The following is a 17461-nucleotide window of genomic DNA, read 5'->3' as shown; positions in this document are numbered from 1 at the left end:
GAGTTGTCCCTGCCCAACAGTTGAAGTACACACAGGTGGTTTGCTGTTTTATTACTACATTTTTACACAGGCCACTCACTGAGTGTATAGGCTGGCCGCAAAGACGATGTCCCTCCGCAGCAAAGTAGCTGCCGTCTCCATCTTGGCACCTAGCACAGGTTCTCCTACCAGGCGGGCCGCCCCCCTCAGCGAGCGACACATCTCGGCCAAGCGCTGGATGCAACGGACCACCAGGCCCTCGGGAGTCCCCGACAGCCCTGCCAACTCAGAGAAGGGCTGTGGGGGAAGCAGGGTGAGGACTGAATGTGTTAGACCTGGGTAGCCTCTCCCCTAGCCAGCCATCCACAAAGCCCCAGTTACTCACCATGCCCCGGGCCCACTCGTACACCACCTCCACCAGCCCAAAATTCAGCTCCCCGACAAATTCCTCCACAGTCTGGTTCAGGCCACAGGCCACCTGGACCTCACCAATCCGCTTGGCCACAGCCCGGACACGTTCTACTCCCTGCAGATGGCCAAGGAGAGGCTCAGACCCTGCCTTCCTTCTTTAGGAGTGCGGAGCCCCAGGTCAAGGAAGAAGCCATTCCAGCTCTTTGAGGCACTTAACAGGGCTGGAGGGTTCACCTGGGGAATACTTGGGGGTGGAGATTGGGAATGCCACAGCCAAGGGAGAGAAAGTGGGGTGGGTGTCCCATACCTGTTTGAGGGTGCTTGGGAGCTGCTCCCCAGGGTCCCCAGGGCTCTGGCAGACCAGGCCAGAGAGCAGGGCTGCAATCTCTTCTGGCCGCAGGGCACTCAGAGCGTTGTCAAACATGAGCTCAGTGAGAAGCAGCTCGTGACTGCTCATGGCACAAGCCACCCGCCCTGCCAGCTTCACGGTGCCCGCCTCATCTACATAACCCAGGGTTCGGAGCACCTGAAGAAAGATGGTAGGTGTTGGGAGCCTGTTCTCTTCTCTGTCACTAGCCCCCTGCCCCTACCCCTGCCCCTCCCACCTCTACTCGCTGGTGATACTCTGGGAGCAGCAACAGTGACTGATCTGACAGCAGGAAACGTAGTCGCTCCATCTCCTTCTGTATCTGCATTCGCTCCTGCAGCTTCAGGTACTGCAGAAAGCCAGCAGCAGAAGCATGTTAGCCTTCCCCTTGCCCCAAGGCAGGAAGGCACTGAGGACAAGGGCAGAGATGGGGTGGCTGGTCTAGAGGAGAACAGAAGGGAAAATTCCCCCTCTGAGCTTGGGAGCTGGCATGCAGGACTCTACCTGGGCAGAGAAACGGGGACTGTGCACACACTGAGCCCCCCAGATCAGCTCCTCCAGCTTCCGGGCCCGGAGCCCTCCCTCAACCACTGACACATCCTTGAGCTGCAGGTCATTGACAGGGTCAAGGGTAGGGGGTCCCGCTGGGTAGGCCTGAGCCAAACGCAGCAGTTCCTGGACAGCAGTGGTCACAGCCGCAATGGGAGGATCCTTCCTGAGGAAGGAGCAAGGTCTTAAGACCTAGGGCAGAGTGTTCCTTTCCAGAGAAGCCTTCTCTGGCTGGGGAGACACCCCAACCACCCCTCCCTACACCCCATTACACGGTCCCCTCCCCAGGAAAAGGATCTCCCCAGCCATCTCTGACTTGAATTTTGGTTGCTGCCTCTTGCTGAAGTCCTCCAAGATCTTCTCCCCATTCACCCGGAGCACCTTGGTGGTGATGGCAGCAATGTCTCCTGGCTGGAGCTTGGCCACTGTGTGGTCACAGGGCCCTGTGAAAAGGGAAGAGCAGGGTCAACCCTTGCCGTGGACCCAAACATCCTGCCTACACTGCTGTCAGGAACCCGGACATCTGCCCCATGCTCACCTTCAGGCAGGAACAGCTTGAATCCCACAAGGTCATCTGGGTAGGGCACATCTGGGGTGGCTGGTGCCCTCTCCTGTGGGTCCTCAGACACAGGCTTATCACACAAGATCAGGGTTGTAAACACCCTGCTGGTGGAATTTGAGGAGACCTAGGGTAGGTGGGGAGGCCAGGCCAGGGCAATGTGAGGAGTGGACATCAAAGATAGAGACCAGGTCCCCACCCTCAGGCAGGGACCACAGAACAACTGCAGAGCCCATCAGTATGGACTGGTAGCCAAGTCAATCTGAACAGTCTTCAGGGGTGGGAGGGAGGAGGGTAGTGGGGGCAGGGAGGACAAGGAGGTAGGCATGAAGTGGTGGCGATGGGAGAGAAAGGAGGGCAGGAGGGGAAAATGAGTGCACTGCTATGACTACAATTGCTCCCACCAAGTAAGGAAGGTGGGAGATAGGGCTCCCTCCCTCTGGGGACTAAATTTCCATTGCCCTCACCTGCAGGATAACACCCAATGTGTTATGATACTCCTGATTCTTCACAACCACCACCCTTCCTGCTGAGAGAGATTTCAGCCCATTCACAGACTCCATGATGCGTCGCTGAAGAGTGGGGACATGCACAAAAGGGATAATGAAGGAAGCATCACAGGGACACTGAGAATAGGTTGGGACTAGGTTCAGGAGCACCCAGTGTGTGGCATTCTCTTCCTCCCTTCCTCCATCACCCCCACAACACTCATTCACCTGGATCAGGCTCCGGGTCTCTGTCAGTTCCTCCCCCCAGCTGTAATACTCAGGCAGGTCAACCAGTTGGCCAGTCGTATCAGGTTCCTCTAAGGTCCCTAGTCTCTTGGTCAGTTCAGCTAGAGCCTGTTCATGGGCCTGGGTGGAAGTGTGGCAAGGTATGAAAGGAGAGTCTCCAGGCCCAGGACGCCACGTTCCCCACCTTCACCCCACCTTCTAGGTGGTCTCTAGATATCCACCTCTCAGCCTGGCTTCCCTTGTCCTAACATGCTGCCGGGTATACTGGTCATCCCAACCTCCTCACCTTGCTGTCCTTGCGGGATGGAAACTCGGAGAAGCTCCTCTTCATCATGTCTTCCACCCTGAGGGCGTCCACCCGCAGCAGGTTCAGGATCATGGTGTATGTGAGGCGGAACTGAGATTGCAGCTGCGATGGCTTTCCCTGGGCCACACCAGAGAAGCAGTGAGATTGTTGTGGGACCTGCTGCCACCCAGCCGGCCCTCTGGGGATCGGCTCTGCCCGTAGCAGATCTAGTCCCCATGCTGTGACCATGGGACCCTAGACAAACTGCTTACTCACCTCCTCTGCGAAATAAGGGAACAAAACTAAATAAATAGACCCTCAAAGGTTTTACCTAGTTCTGTCTTCACAATGACAAAAGACCACAAGGGGTGAGATTCAGTCTAATCCTTGGATTTGCTTGCTCTGACCTTGGTTTCTCCCAGGCAAAAGAAAAAAGTACAGTTGACCCTTGAACAATAGGGGTCTACCTACACGTGTATTTTTTTCAATAAATACTGCCCAGTTCTGTTAAGTATTTTCTCTCTCCTATAATTTTCTTCACAACGTTTTCTTGTCGCTAGCTTTATTATAAGAATGCAGCAAATAACACATATACGAATAGGTGTTCATCATCTGTCTGTTATTGGTAAGGCTTCCAGCCAACAGTATAGGCTATTAGCAGTAAAGTTTTTCGGGAGCCAAAAGTTGTATGTGGATATCTGACTGTGCAGGAGGTCAGTACCCCCTAACCCTACACTGTTCAAGGGTCAACCGTAGAAAGAACAGAGAGGGGAAGAGGGTTGGAAGAGAGAATCCAGCAGGTCCCCAGAGCTGGGGCCCTCCCAGCTCAGCCTCATACTGCCCTGACTCACCATCATCATACGGTGCAGGTCTGCCATCTCAGGCACACGGCCCTTGCAGAGCAGGATGACAGTGCCGGTGGGGTCCAGGCCCCTCCGGCCTGCCCGACCTGCCATCTGCACATACTCTCCAGGTAGCAGATCCCGGAAGGTGGAGCCATCGTGTTTCCGCATAGAGTCAAACACCACTGTTCGAGCAGGCATATTAACACCCATGGCAAAGGTCTCTGTGGCAAACAAGACCTGGGATGGGAGAAGATCAGTAAAGGGGCTACACACAGACACCCAGCCCTGGCCAAGTGTACCTTACTCTGTAGCCAAGGCTGAGTAGGCACCAGGCGTGGTCCCAGTTAACTCACAGGATCTCATTTAATAACTCTCAGAGCAAAACTATAGAGCAAGTACTATCATTTTCACTTTGTCTATCTGGCTACCTACTTCTTTTCTTATAACCCCCATATCCAATTCCCATCTCCCCACCGTCAATCATCCCAATGTATTTAGAGTATCTTTTTGTGTGAATGTGTTCTTCCAGATTGTATCTTGTTTTGGGTGCATATAATTCATGACTTGTGTTAAAGGCCATTATACCCTAATTCAAAAAGATATACATACCCCTATGTTTATTTCAGCATTATTTACAATAGCTAAGATATGGAAGCAACCCAAGTATTCATCAATACGTGAATGGATAAGGAAGATGCAGTGTGTATGTTAGAGTATTATGTAACCATAAAAAAGGATGAGATCTTGCCATGTGTGACAACATGGACAGACAAATAGGGCAGAATGTATGCTAAGTGAAATAAGTCAGAGTGAAGAAGACAAATACCATATGATCTCACTCATGTGGAATCTAAAAAACAAAACAAAATAAAGAAACAAACAGCAGAATCAGACCTATAAATACAGAGAACAAACTAATGATTGCCAGAAAAAGTGGACAAAATGGGTGAAGGAAAGTGGGAAATACAGTCTTCCAGTCAAGGAATGAGTAAGTCACAGGCATAAAAGGCACAGCGTAAGGAATACAGTCAATGATATCCTGGTAGCGGTGTATGGTGACAGACGGCAGCTACAACTGTGGTGAATACAGCATAAAACATAAACTTATGTTTATTTTATAAACAGACAATGAATTACCATGTTGTACACCTGAAACTAATGACACATTGTGTGTCACCTACACTCTAAACAAAAATAATTAATTAATTAATTAATTAATTAGCTGATTTCTCCACATAGTGTTTTCAATGCCCATCCCCATTCCTGTGGTTATACCTAATCCATTGTTTCCAGCTCCTGCAGAGCACTGTGGCATGCATCCCATACAGTGACCTCCCTGCTCTCCCAGTGAAGGGTACCTTGGTACCGCTAGCACCCTACCACAAGATTACAGCCAACAAAGGAGAGTGGACATGTTCCCTCAGAGACTAGGGTGAGAACTTCTTCGCAGTATATATCCAGACATGGAATTTAGGGTCAAAGAGTACATTGTACATATTTTTGCCTCATGAATGCCAGGGTGCACTCCAGACAAGCTACACCTATATAAGAGTTCCCATAATCCTCTAGTCTCCTACATCTTTGGCAACACTTGGCCTTAGCCAGTTTCCTAAATTTTACCAGTCTAGTAGTTATAACGTCATCTCTCGTGACTATTTTAATTTGCATTTTTCTGATGACTAGTAACTTTTTGTATGCTTGCTAACTTTTCGGGTTTCCCTTCTGAATACCACCTGTGCCTATTCTGTGCATCTCCATTTTAAGATAGCAAAGCTAAAGTTTGGGACGGTTAAGTAATCTGCCTGGGGTCACACGGTGAGTAAGTAGAGAAGCCGGGATGCACACCCAGGCAATCTGGACCTAGAGCCCAAGCTCTTAACCACCGCACGGTCCTGTCTGAGCCCTGCCCCTCCACCCTCTGGGCAACCCGTAAGGGAACAACGAGTGCTCTGAAGAGTCCCTCTTCTACCAGTGTGTGTACCTTGACCAGGCCTCGACTGAAAAGCATCTCCACGATCTCCTTAAGAATGGGCAGGATGCCACTGTGGTGCACACCCAGGCCACGGTGCAGGAGCTCAGACATGTGCAGGACCTGCAGGGAGCCAAGGCCCATGATCAGGGATAGGGTGGTAGAGAATCCTATCCCCATCAGTCTTCAAGACCCCCATCCACACCTGGGGCAGCTGGCGGTCAGAGCCACGGAGGCGAGCAAGGCAGCGCTGCAGGAAGAGGTGAATTTCACTCTTCTCTGAACTTGTGGTGAGGTCCAGGGAGGTGAGGCTCGAGGCTTGCTCATCACAGCGACCCCGCGAGAAGGTGAACACGACCACAGGCAGCTGCGCACGGGTGCGGAGGGAGGCCAGGAGGGATAGGTACACACCGCGGTCCTGGGGAAGGGGGCAGAAAGCGGCAAAGGTTGAGTCCCTGAACCAGTCGGGGCCAAAGTGAGGAGAGGGGAGGTAAAGCAGTATCAAGTCAGATGGTACTCAAAGCTCAAGTCCAAACCTCTAGGGAACAAGGGAAGAATGGATAGAGGAGAAACGGGGGCCAGCAGGCACAAACCCTACCGGTTCTCACCTGTGCAGGCCCCCCCTGATGCGTGGGCTGTTTGGCCCCAAAGGTCTGGGCATGTTTGCTCATCCGCTCCTTCTTGGCCTCCACAGCTGCATAGTACCTGGGGCACAGGGAGGGTCACTGATCACAGTCACACCCGGCGGACTCAGCCCTGACTCTGCCCCATCGCCAGCTTACCCCTTTGTGTGGAAGGCACCTCGGGAGTCCAGCAACAGAAAGAGCTCCCCCTGGGTCTTGGGGCTGTTTCCCGTGAAGAGATAATGCTCCAGGGGTACGGGACGGGCAACAGTGCTGATCACATAGATCTGGCGCCGTTTCAGTCGCCTGAATGGGTAGAAATGAGCAGGTCAGTGGCAAGAGTGCGAGAAGTAACCCACTTCCCCACCACCTTCCCCCTCCAGCTTCACCCAGTCTTTTTTTTTTTTAGTTTTTTTTTAATGTTTGTTTATTTTTGAGAGAGAGAGTGAGACAGAGCATGAGCAGGGGAGGGCCAGAGACAGAGGGAGACACAGAATCTGAAGCAGGCTCCAGGCTCTGAGCTGTCAGCACAGAGCCCGACATGGGGATCAATCCACAAACCATGAGATTATGATCTGAGCCAAAGTCAGACGCTTAACCGACCGAACCACCCAAGCACCCCAAGCTTCACCCAGTTTTTTCTGAGAGCCAGACTGGAAGGTGGCCCCATCATCCCATCTCCCAAGACACAAAACGATCTGGGTCCAAGTGGGGTCCTGCAGTTGCCTGAGTCAGACACGTGCCCCAGCCCCAACCCTCCCTCCTCTCCACCCCCAAGACACTCTCCTTGCTGTGGCAGTCTTCACCCCCACCCCTAACCAAGGAATGCTGCAGCCCCCTTCATCCAAGCATCCCAGGGCACGCATCTCACCCGATCCAGTCAGCGAACTCAAGGGCATTGGGGACGGTAGCACTCAGAAGGATGATGGAGACATGGTCAGGGAGCATGATAAGCACTTCCTCCCACACAACCCCACGCTGGGCAGAGAGAGAAGACCGGTCACTGTCAGCTCAGAGGGGACTGCCCTTCTGCCCCTGGGGATGCGCCCAGAGTTACATTTGAGGGCAAAGAAGGCAGTTAAGGTCCGCAAAGGTGTGTGCACCAGGATGTGCGATCTAGACCCACAGGAGAGAACTACTGGGGTGTGGGGCCCCCAGGCCTCTTACCTCAGCATCGTTGATGTAGTGAACCTCATCAAAGATGACCCACTCTAGGTCCCGGATGACATCTGAACCGCTGTACAGCATGGAGCTGGGGAGAAGAGGCCAAAGGCTGATTCCCCAGTGACTCCTGTCTCCACCCTGTTCTCAGTCAACGTGCTGTCCAGAGCAGCCTCACCTTCCTGACCAAAAATCCACCCATGTTAAGTGCCTATCTCTCACCGAAGGATCTCTGTTGTCATAATGAGGCAGGAGGCCTCCGGGTGCAGCTGTACGTCCCCAGTGAGCAGCCCCACATCTCCAAAAGTGTTTCGAAAGTCTCGGAACTTCTGGTTACTCAGGGCCTTGATGGGCGAAGTGTAGATGGTGCTGGGAAGAGGGCATGAAGTCAGCACCACCTCCTGGTCAGCACTGCCCTTCCACCCCAAGCCCCCACAGAAGCATGCCAGAACCCAGGTGCCTCCCTTCTCCCCCTGAACTGGCCTCACATTCTCCTTCATGACACGACCCTGCAAAAACTCTTCCTAAGCTGACCCAGGTCTCCTTTTTTTTTTTTTTTTTTTTTAATTTTAAACCTTTATTTATTTATATTTGAGAGAGACAGAGTGCGAACAGGGGAGGGACAGAGAGAGAGAGAGGGAGACAGAGAATCCCAAACAGGCTCTGCACTGTCAGCCCGATGTGGGGCTCAAACCCACGAACCATGAGATCATGACCTGAGCCCAAGTTGGATGCTTACCCAACTGAGCTATCCAGGCACCCCACGCAGGTCTTCTAACTGCTCTCCCCGCCACATCTTCCCACTCCACTCCTGGCCCTATCTCAGTCTTTCCCCAAACCTCCCATCTGAAGGATGAGGTAGCGGTGGGGAAGAGATGACACTTAGAAAGGGTGCAGAAGAACACAGGGCCAGCTGGTGAAGGAAGAGGCTGGGGAGGGGACCTATACCGTGTCATGTGTTTCTGGGCAAGGGCAATGGCATATTCAGCCACAACCGTCTTCCCCGCAGATGTGTGAGCTGCTACAAAGACAGAGTCATGCCGCTCCAAGTGCAAGATGGCCTGTTTCTGAAACACATCCGGCTCAAATGCCCACTGTGGGAGAGAGAAATAGATGGGGGCCAGGCCGGAAAAAGGAAAGGGGCCCTCCTGCCTCCAGTTCTAGGGGCATGCAAGGTGGCTCTGGCATGCCAGAGCGAAGCAAGGCTGGGAGTGAGGCCCAAGACTAAGCTAGAAGGCATCTGGCCTCGGTGGGGAGAGGAGATGAAGGGAGCAGTGGGGAGGAGGTAGGGGAACATGTGAGGACTGGGCCACACTACCTGGAAAGCGGGCTGGGGAATGAGGCGGTAGAAATCACCAACAGGGGAAGTGACATCCACGGGAATAGCCCACTGCTCCTGAGGCAGGGGTTTGGGGGGCTCTGGGGGGGATTCAGCTGTGGATGCTTCCTGGAAAAGCCAGGGGTAGAGGTGATAAAGATACAGTCAGAGAGCTCTCTGTTACCACTCCTCCCCAAAGATGCTCCAGTTTTCCTCTTAGACCCAACCAAGCCAGCCACCCCACCCCCACCCCCAGCCCCCCAGTAAGGCCTCTTCTTTCCTGCCTCAACTGCCCAGAACCACCAACCTTCAACACTAGGTCCTCCAAGCTGCTTGCTCGGGCCAGGGAAGCACTGCAGGGGGGTGCTGAAACAGTGTCTCCTCTGGGAATTCCTGGCTGGCCCACTGCCTCACTCTCATCCTCATCACCCCCCCCCAAATCCAGAGGTTCCAGCAAACGGCTGAGGCTGAGCAAGCCGGGAGCTGGAGCCGGGTGATCTGAGGAGCAAAGGCAAAAAGTGAAACCTGGTCAGGTCCATCTCTGTTCCACTGGAGAAGGCCACCACTCCTACACTCCACCTCAAAACTAAAACTCACCCTTCGGTGCAAAGTCCACACCTTTCTTGAAGCCAGGTGGGACAGTAAGAAGATCTGAAAAACAAGGACAAAGAGAATCAGCATTAGTGCACAGAGTCATACGAGTCATACGATACCTAATGCTACAGGATGCCATTCACAGCAGAGACATTGAAAATGGGGTTCTTTGCCATCTTTCCAACAGATGACAGTAAAGACTATTATGACAAGGGTGCCTTTCCCTAATTTTCTCAAAGGCACAGAGGACTAACAGTGGCCCACTGATAGGCTTGGGCCCCTCTTCCTCAGGGCTGACTCACAGCCCTACTCCCAAGGGTCCATCCTGGTACCACCTCACCTTTCTCAAAGTCTATCTCTTCCTCAGCCTCCTCCCGAGTGCTCAGATCTGTTATGGTAGGCTCATCCATTCCACCTGGGGAGAGGGTAGACAAACAGGGATTCATGGGGTGGGGGTGATACAAGATGGGTGGGGAACCCTTTCCTGGAGACTGAGAGCACCCTCTCCTACCATCCCATTTTCCACAAAAGTCACCTGGCCAGAAAGGGTATTGTGTTGGATTCCCCCACAGGGACTGGGAGACGGGCCCTGGGGGCCGGCGAAGAGACAAGGAGGTGGTGGCCGATAGGTTTGTATTCTCCAGCAGGACCTGAGGCAAGAGACCACAGCCCCAGTGAGGCTGAGCTTGCCTCAGACCCTTTCCCAACTCTGCTTCTTACGGCCCCTGACCTCTTACCTCTTTGTAGCCCAGGATCTGGCCTGTGGTCGGGTGTCTTTGGGCCTGAAGGTCTGAGGGGACTGGGGCCCCCAGTGTGGCCAGGAGGGACCAGGGATCCATCTTCCTCTGCCATTTTCTGCAGAAAATGAAAACACTTTTCAGGTCTTCTTTCTCTCCTCTCCCAGTTTCCTTCAGGGGCCTATCTCCCTAGTCCAGGCCCCTCCAGACCCCTCACCGGGCCGAGTGCTCCACACCATGCAGAGGCAACCAGGCTGGAGATGATAAAAACAACTGCTCTGTTTCCTGCTGCAGATCGGGGGCACAGGGAGGGAGGCCGTGGGGAAGCTGGTAAAGGACGAGACGAAAGGCATTAGGTAAGGAGAGAACAGAAGACATAGACAAAAAAGAAAGTGATGTGATTTGCGTTGAAACCAGAAATGGTAGACATTCTAGACCGACTAGGACTGTCAAGCTGAAGCAATGTTTTCCAAAGATCATCTTGCTTTACAGGGCAAACTACCTGCTACTGATTTACCTGGAGCAGTGGTTACTAAAACAGTATGATACAACATGAAATACAATCATTCCACAATCTCTGGGGCTGCGCTTAAGAATTTGTATTTTTAAAAATCCCCCATCCCCACTAATTATGATGTACACTTAAATTTGAGAACCACTAGTTTTAGGAAAAGGGGGCCCAGGACTAAGGATGAGAGTCAGGGCCTCAAAGGCTAGCCACCAACAAAGTGCCCTGGTGCTTGGAGACAGGTGACTCCAAAAAGAAAAAACACATTTGGAAGCACAATCCACTGGGCTGGGGTCTGTCCAGCACAAGGCAGGCCCAGATGACAGGAATCCAGAGACAGGAGAATGAGGTTATGCTAGGGTCCAACAGTAAGGATGGTGGAGGAGGTTTTAAGCTCAAAGTGGGTCAAAGGTTAGGGTCAAAAGTCACTCACTGTGCTCTCTGGAGCCCCAGGCACATTCAGCAGCTCCCAGTGCCCTGTGCATCCCAGCTCCACAGGCCGAAGGGGCAGATCCAAGGGATCTGGAGGAGGCAGCACTACAGAGGGAAGGACAGAGGTCAAAGGTCAAGGGCCACCCCCCTTAACACTCGTTCTTTCCACCCCCTCCCCCTCACCAAGTCGCTCCGTCTCCATCATCTTGGAGCCCAAGCAGCTGCAGAGCAGACCGGAAGTGCAACGAGACTCCTAGGGGTAAGCCCCGCCCCAAAGCGGGCGGAAGTGGAGGCGACTTCCGTCACACACCCCCGCCGGGGTGGGGATGAGCGCTACCGAGAGGCTGACCTGAGCCGGGGAAGTGCCGGGCGGAAGTGTGTAGCCTTGAGCCGTCTTGGTTACCGCGTTCTCCACCCCTCGCGACGTCATCGCTCTGAGCCAGCTCTCCGTTGCCCGCGCGGGCGCCGCCCGAGACCGTGGGACCCCGGTTACCGCCCCCTCAGGTAAGGTGTTCTCCTTCTCACCCTTCGCCCCTTTTTAACGAGCTCCTTCTCTCTTCTTCCCCTTTTCGTTGCTCTGAGAGCGCTGCGGGGGTTCCACTGCCTCCTATACCGTTTGGACCCCGCGGTTGCCATACTAACCCCAGCGGGGGTAGGGGGTGTCTGATGCCATCGTCTTGGCGACGGAAGGGGTGCTTCTCCCTTCCCGGGCCACTTGGTCCCTCAAGGCGCTGGTGGCCGTGATTCCTGGAGAGAAGAGGGAATGCTGGTTGAATCCGACGAGCGGGGGCTTGGATGGCAGCCTGGTTTAAGCAAGGGGTAGGGAGAGGCAAAAGACAGGAGTAGGTAGGCCTGGAAGGGTGCGGTTGGGTGCAGTGTGGACGGCGTGTGAACCCTGGGCGGTGACAGTGGAGAAAGATGTCTTGGGCCCTGCCCCTGAACCAGGAGCCACCATGTTGGTGATACCCCCCGGACTGAGCGAGGAGGAGGAGGCTCTGCAGAAGAAATTCAACAAACTCAAGAAAAAGGTGAGGGAGTGTGTGGGGGCGTGGCCCAACCTTTCACAGACTCTACACTCTTGAGAACACCTGGGGTGAGTGTGAGGGATGGGGGGTTCTTCCAGCTCATACCTGGAGACATACCTCCTCTCCGCGAAGCCTCACAAGGGGGCTCTTCCCAAGTCTTGATGTATGCCTTCTCTCTTTTCTGTGTATTCTGCCATCGAGTTGTCTAACTTTTCCATGGCTTTTAGTACCACCACAGGGGTGGTAATCTTCAGGTTTGTTTTTTTCAATTCTATCCGAGCTCTTGCTGATAGCCTGCAGATTCCCAGTGTTGCAGCTAGCTATCATCTTTCTATCTATTCTAACTTAGTTCCTTTTCTTGATCTTCCATATAGGACTGACTATATTCAGTTTTCCCATGTGTTTGGAATCAAAATCTCCTCTCTGACATCTCCACTATTTGCATGGCCAAACGTTTGCCAAGTCTTCTTGATTCTTACTCTGAAGTAATGTCTTTTGTTTATTTTTTCCCGTGTATTCCGTAGATCAAGTTTTTGCTGACACTCACGTAGTCTGTTGTAATGGTTTCTCAAGGAGCTGCTCAGTGTGTTCTTGGACAGACTTCCTTCGCTCTTATTAAAATGAACCACTGAAATCAAAAAAACTCTCTTTTTTCTCAAAACCTGTAAGTGGTTTCCCATTGTCTATACAACACAGCCTTACCTTGGCATCTTTTTCTAGTCAGATAGAACTATTCACTAGTCCCAAAACATGCATTCCCAAAGCCTTCTTATTTCCACATCTTTTTCAGTCTGTGTTCTTTGTCTAAAATGCCCTTTTCTTTCAATCTGTTTTGCATAGTTTCTACCCAGGGTCCAGTTTAATAGTCATTTGGCATCAGATAATCTTATTTGCTCTCAGCTACAAGCAATTTGCGCCTCTTACGATCGCTCTTGATAATTGTGTCTAATGGTCTTATTTCTCAGACTGTAAACTTCTTAAGGGGAGGAACAATGTCTCATACTCTTGCATACCCCTGTTACAAAATAATGGCGTGTCCTCGTTAAATATGCAGGGAATGAATGGATAAAGCCCCCTGAGAAAGGCATGTAGGCTTGTGCTTACTTATAGCTCATATCTTAGGGTTCTGGTCCATGGTCAAATTCCTTTTCTTCCACTTCAAAAACTGAGGCTCGGGAAAGCCTCTGGATACAATGGTTTGGCTAGATTACGTATCACTGGTATTGTAAATGATCCAGTGAATCATGTGTGAGTGGTAGTGCACTCATGAGTGCACTCATGTGTCAGTGCACCACTCCAGGGACACCATTTGCATTGTTTTCTGAGAAAGGCGTCCCCTGGAGTGAAGTGTCCAGGGACCTTGGGAGAGGACCTAGCCAGGGACTGGCCCTCACCAACCCCTCTCTTCTCGCTCTCATTCCCAGAAAAAGGCATTGTTGGCTCTGAAGAAGCAAAGTAGTAGCAGCACAGCCAGCCAAGGCGGTGTGAAACGCTGTGAGTGACGGGGGGAACTGGGGATAGACTGGAAATGGGCAACATGGCTCTGACCTCTCTCAGAGCGTGGCCAAAATAATGCCTCCTTCCCTCACCACTCCAGCACTGTCAGAGCAGCCTGTGGTGGACACAGCCACGGCAACAGAGCAGGCAAAGCAGCTGGTGAAGTCAGGAGCCATCAGTGCCATCAAGGCCGAGACCAAGAACTCGGGCTTCAAACGTTCTCGAACCCTAGAGGGGAAGTTAAAGGTGAGCACAAGCAGAAGGATTGTTCAGGGGACCCTTGACTTCAGAGGGCGTCCTTCCAAGTTGGAGTGGAGGTAACATTTAGGGGGAAAGTAATGCCTATTCAGTTCTGGGAAAATTGTCGTACCAGTCCGAGTTTCAGGTTTCTTATCTGTAAAATGTGAAGACACTGACTGACTTCCAAATTCCGTATCTCATACATTCTGTGGCACATATTCGAGCTCCTGAGTCTTGTTGTTCTGAGAAGTTGAACAGGTTGAAGATGTCAGCAGGTCCAAGAAATGTACAGATAAGCTAAATACTCTGTGTATATATTAGGTCACTTATGAAAAACACCACATAATCAAATAAGAAATGCGCAAAGGAATTAAAAGGGAGGATAAAAGGCCAGAGGAAAGCCAAGAAGAGGGTGAGGGAAGAGGAATCCCTTCTGTCCCATGGTTAGGCAGCCTTCTGCTCTCACATTGAAGTAGACCTCTACGACCTTCCCAGGACCCTGAGAAGGGGCCAGTCCCCACTTTCCAGCCGTTCCAGAGAAGCATATCTGCTGACGACGATCTGCAGGAGGTATGGTTCTCAACTCTCTGTCCCTGAGAGGTTGGGGAATGAGGAAAATGAGAGACCCACATATTTGGGGCCACATGCCATCAACTAGGACTCATCTTAACTGTCCTTGGTTTCTTTTGCAGTCATCCAGACGGCCCCAGAGGAAATCTCTGTATGAGAGGTTAGAGAGCTAGAGAGAGGACTGAGTCCCAATTGGGGGAGTAGGGGAGGTCAATTGCCTGGATCCTTGGGAGGTTTAGGGCTGGAGTGGAAGGAGCTGGGGCTGCAGAGGGAGTGTTGAGTCTCCACAGGGTCTGGGAAGATGAAGTAAAGGGCCCCTTTGATCCTCACTATCTTCCTCCCCCCAGTTTTGTGTCTTCCAGTGATCGGCTTCGGGAACTAGGGCCAGATGGGGAAGAGGCAGAGGGCCCAGGGGCTGGTGACGGTCCTCCTCGAAGCTTTGACTGGGGCTATGAAGAACGTGGTGGTGCCCACTCCTCAGCCTCCCCTCCCCGAAGCCGCAGCCGGGACCACAGTCGTGAGCGGAACCGAGACAGAGACCGAGATCGGGAACGGGATCGAGACCGAGACAGAGACCGAGATCGGGAACGGGATCGAGACCGAGATCGGGAACGGGACCGCGATCGGGACAGGGACCGCGATCGGGACAGGGACCGTGATCGAGAACGAGAGGGCCCGTTCCGCAGTGAGTGATCTGGGCTGGTAGAAAAAGTGAAAGGGTTTAGGCAGGTCCCACTAAAGTGGCCTCTTAAAGTGGAGCCTGAGATGGGTTGCACGTTGTGACTGTGACTCCTGACCCCACAGGGTCGGACTCGTTCCCTGAACGCAGGGCCCCTCGGAAGGGGAATACTCTCTATGTGTATGGAGAGGACATGACACCCACCCTCCTCCGTGGGGCCTTCTCTCCCTTTGGAAACATCATTGACCTCTCCATGGACCCACCCAGAAAGTAAGGATGGTAGTGGGACAAGATGATAAGTCCTGGGAAGACCTGGGTTTGAGGGAGAACACCAGCCTATCTCCGGTGGCCTATGAGCACTGGGTTTGGTTGGGTCCACAAGAGCCCATAGGCCCTCTACTGATCCTGTTTTCTCTCATCCTAGCTGTGCCTTCGTCACCTATGAAAAAATGGAATCAGCAGATCAGGCCGTTGCTGAGGTTGGGACTTCCCAGACCTGTTCTTCCCATCCCTACTGCCATCCTCATGTTTTCTCTTTAAAACACTGGGAGCCAGGAGGAAATTGTTTCCTCTTGATAGAGGAAGTCTTTTTCTATCCACACAAGAAATGTATTCTTAGATCCTTAGTCTGTTCCTAGGATGGCAACTCTTGGAAATTCTCCTTTTCTTTGTCTGTAATGTTTCCCCCCTCCCCCATCCTTTACCTCCACCCCTCTTCTTCCCCAGCTCAATGGGACCCAGGTGGAGTCCGTACAGCTCAAAGTCAGCATTGCCCGCAAACAGCCCATGCTGGATGCTGCCACTGGCAAGTCTGTCTGGGGCTCCCTTGGTAAGAATGGATTCTTCCTCTTTCATCCTCTTTCCCACAGCTCGCCTCCTCTCTTTGCTCCCCTGCATGTCCCAGGATTCCCTAGAGTTGATAGATGTCTGGATCTGTGTGGAGGCCATGGGAATGAGAATTGTCAGACTCTCTGTCAGTTAGAGATGGAAGAAGATTTCTTAGTGTGAAGGAGAGAGAAGGATTGAGAACAACTCCCGAAGCAGTAATAACTGGAACAGGGAAGAAAGTGGAAGTGAGTGAGGTTAGTGAGTGAGGTTAGTGAACACGACCGTGTTTATTTTGAGATGGAGTATAGTTGGCTTTATAAAATAAGCATTTGAAATTAGAGATCTGGAACTTGGGTGTGAAGTGAGGACTGAAAACATGGATCACAATCCTCTGTATCACAGAGTGGCTGCGAAATGGTAGTAATCTCAGGGAAGATTGAATTTGAAGAAAAAAATTACGCAGGCCTGGGCCTGGGGGATATTCAGGGAGCAGCATCAGAGGCCATTAAAACCAAAGAACACAAACTATGGAACCTGGGTAGCGATAGAAGTGTCAAGGTACAAAGATCCAAGAGAATGGAGGCTGGCGTGGGGTGAGTGACTGTAGTCCCAGAATGGCAGGGATAGAATCCTCCGAGATGAGATGCAAGAGGGACATGTTGATGTAGGGAGGAAAAAAAGAAGGGGAAGGAACAACCTGAGGCTTGAAGAATGTTTTAGGCCAAAGCCACACCCAGAATGAGCTCCCCTATTGAGGCTAGTAGCATTTCTTAGTGTGAATAGCCCACTATACCTGTTGGCTTTCCTGGCAAAGGAGTTAGGCAGAAAGGGGCGTTCAGAGCAAGAGTGGCCCTCCAAACTAAAAGAAGGAACAAGAAATGACTAACATGTCAACAAAGGGCTACAGAGATCTTCTAATTTTTAATATTTTGATGTAGTGGGTTAACATCATTCAGTTATCACAACGATTACCTTGGGGAGCTGTTCTAAGAACAAAACATTCCTTGCAGTATCTGCATGTGCCACATTAACAGCATGTGCTCCTTGCCATGGGGATGGGTTGGCCTAAGGGAGCCAAAGGGAGACAGGCCAGCCTGGCCACCAGAGGGCAGCATTGAAATTGGGCTTCCAAGGGCCAAAGGCAAGGAGTGAGCTGGTCAGACTCTGAGCCTCTGGCCTCACCCGTGCTCAGATGCAATGCTTCAGACCTTAACCAATCCTTTCCTCCCTCCCTAGCTGTCCAGAACAGCCCTAAGGGTTGCCACCGGGACAAGAGGACCCAGATTGTCTACAGTGATGATGTCTACAAGGAGAACCTTGTGGATGGCTTCTAGAGAATGGAGCTGGATTCCGTGTGCCTCATCTGCGCCAACACTGGTCTCAGTAAAACACTGAGGTGGAAGCTCACACATCTCCCTCAGCCTCTGGTTTTTCAGCACTTGGGATTGGGGTTGAGCCTTTAAAAACGGCTGTTAGATTTTATCTCAGTTGTAACACATGGCCAGTGCACGTTCCCCTCCCCCTTACCCCAAAAGGATCTTGAACACAGG

General features: G+C 52.1%; 2 protein-coding genes across 3 annotated transcripts; one reads left to right on the top strand and one right to left on the bottom strand.

Annotated features, from left to right (window-relative positions):
- Position 1: 1 nt before the first annotated feature.
- SKIV2L (Ski2 like RNA helicase) lies at positions 2-11378 on the bottom strand. 2 transcript variants are annotated; one of them, XM_042938318.1, is made up of 28 exons: positions 11256-11378; positions 11074-11177; positions 10350-10459; positions 10133-10250; positions 9931-10045; positions 9736-9810; positions 9399-9452; positions 9109-9299; positions 8802-8930; positions 8432-8577; positions 7706-7852; positions 7490-7574; positions 7194-7300; positions 6482-6628; positions 6308-6404; positions 5905-6117; positions 5712-5822; positions 3737-3967; positions 2886-3023; positions 2582-2719; positions 2333-2437; positions 1845-1992; positions 1623-1749; positions 1262-1472; positions 996-1106; positions 698-916; positions 365-505; positions 2-276 (listed from the first exon to the last, which is right to left on the bottom strand). In XM_042938318.1, the coding sequence occupies exons 1-28, from the start codon at positions 11275-11277 to the stop codon at positions 76-78; spliced, it is 3741 nt and encodes a 1246-aa protein (XP_042794252.1). In that variant the 5' UTR covers positions 11278-11378; the 3' UTR covers positions 2-75. The 2 variants fall into 2 exon arrangements, with proteins under 2 accessions (XP_042794252.1, XP_042794253.1); XM_042938319.1 differs by lacking the exon at positions 10350-10459 and having other exon boundaries at positions 11256-11338.
- Positions 11379-11431: 53 nt separating this feature from the next.
- NELFE (negative elongation factor complex member E) lies at positions 11432-17459 on the top strand. The gene is made up of 11 exons (XM_042938328.1): positions 11432-11576; positions 12018-12100; positions 13522-13591; positions 13695-13840; positions 14330-14404; positions 14527-14564; positions 14752-15089; positions 15209-15353; positions 15508-15562; positions 15810-15912; positions 17148-17459. The coding sequence occupies exons 2-11, from the start codon at positions 12026-12028 to the stop codon at positions 17243-17245; spliced, it is 1143 nt and encodes a 380-aa protein (XP_042794262.1). The 5' UTR covers positions 11432-11576; positions 12018-12025; the 3' UTR covers positions 17246-17459.
- Positions 17460-17461: the final 2 nt, after the last annotated feature.

Source organism: Panthera leo, chromosome B2 (genome assembly GCF_018350215.1).
Source record: "Panthera leo isolate Ple1 chromosome B2, P.leo_Ple1_pat1.1, whole genome shotgun sequence".
Classification (NCBI taxonomy): Eukaryota; Metazoa; Chordata; class Mammalia; order Carnivora; family Felidae; genus Panthera; species Panthera leo.
Note: the sequence above shows the minus strand (reverse complement) of the source record. Positions and strands in the feature narration are given on the sequence as shown.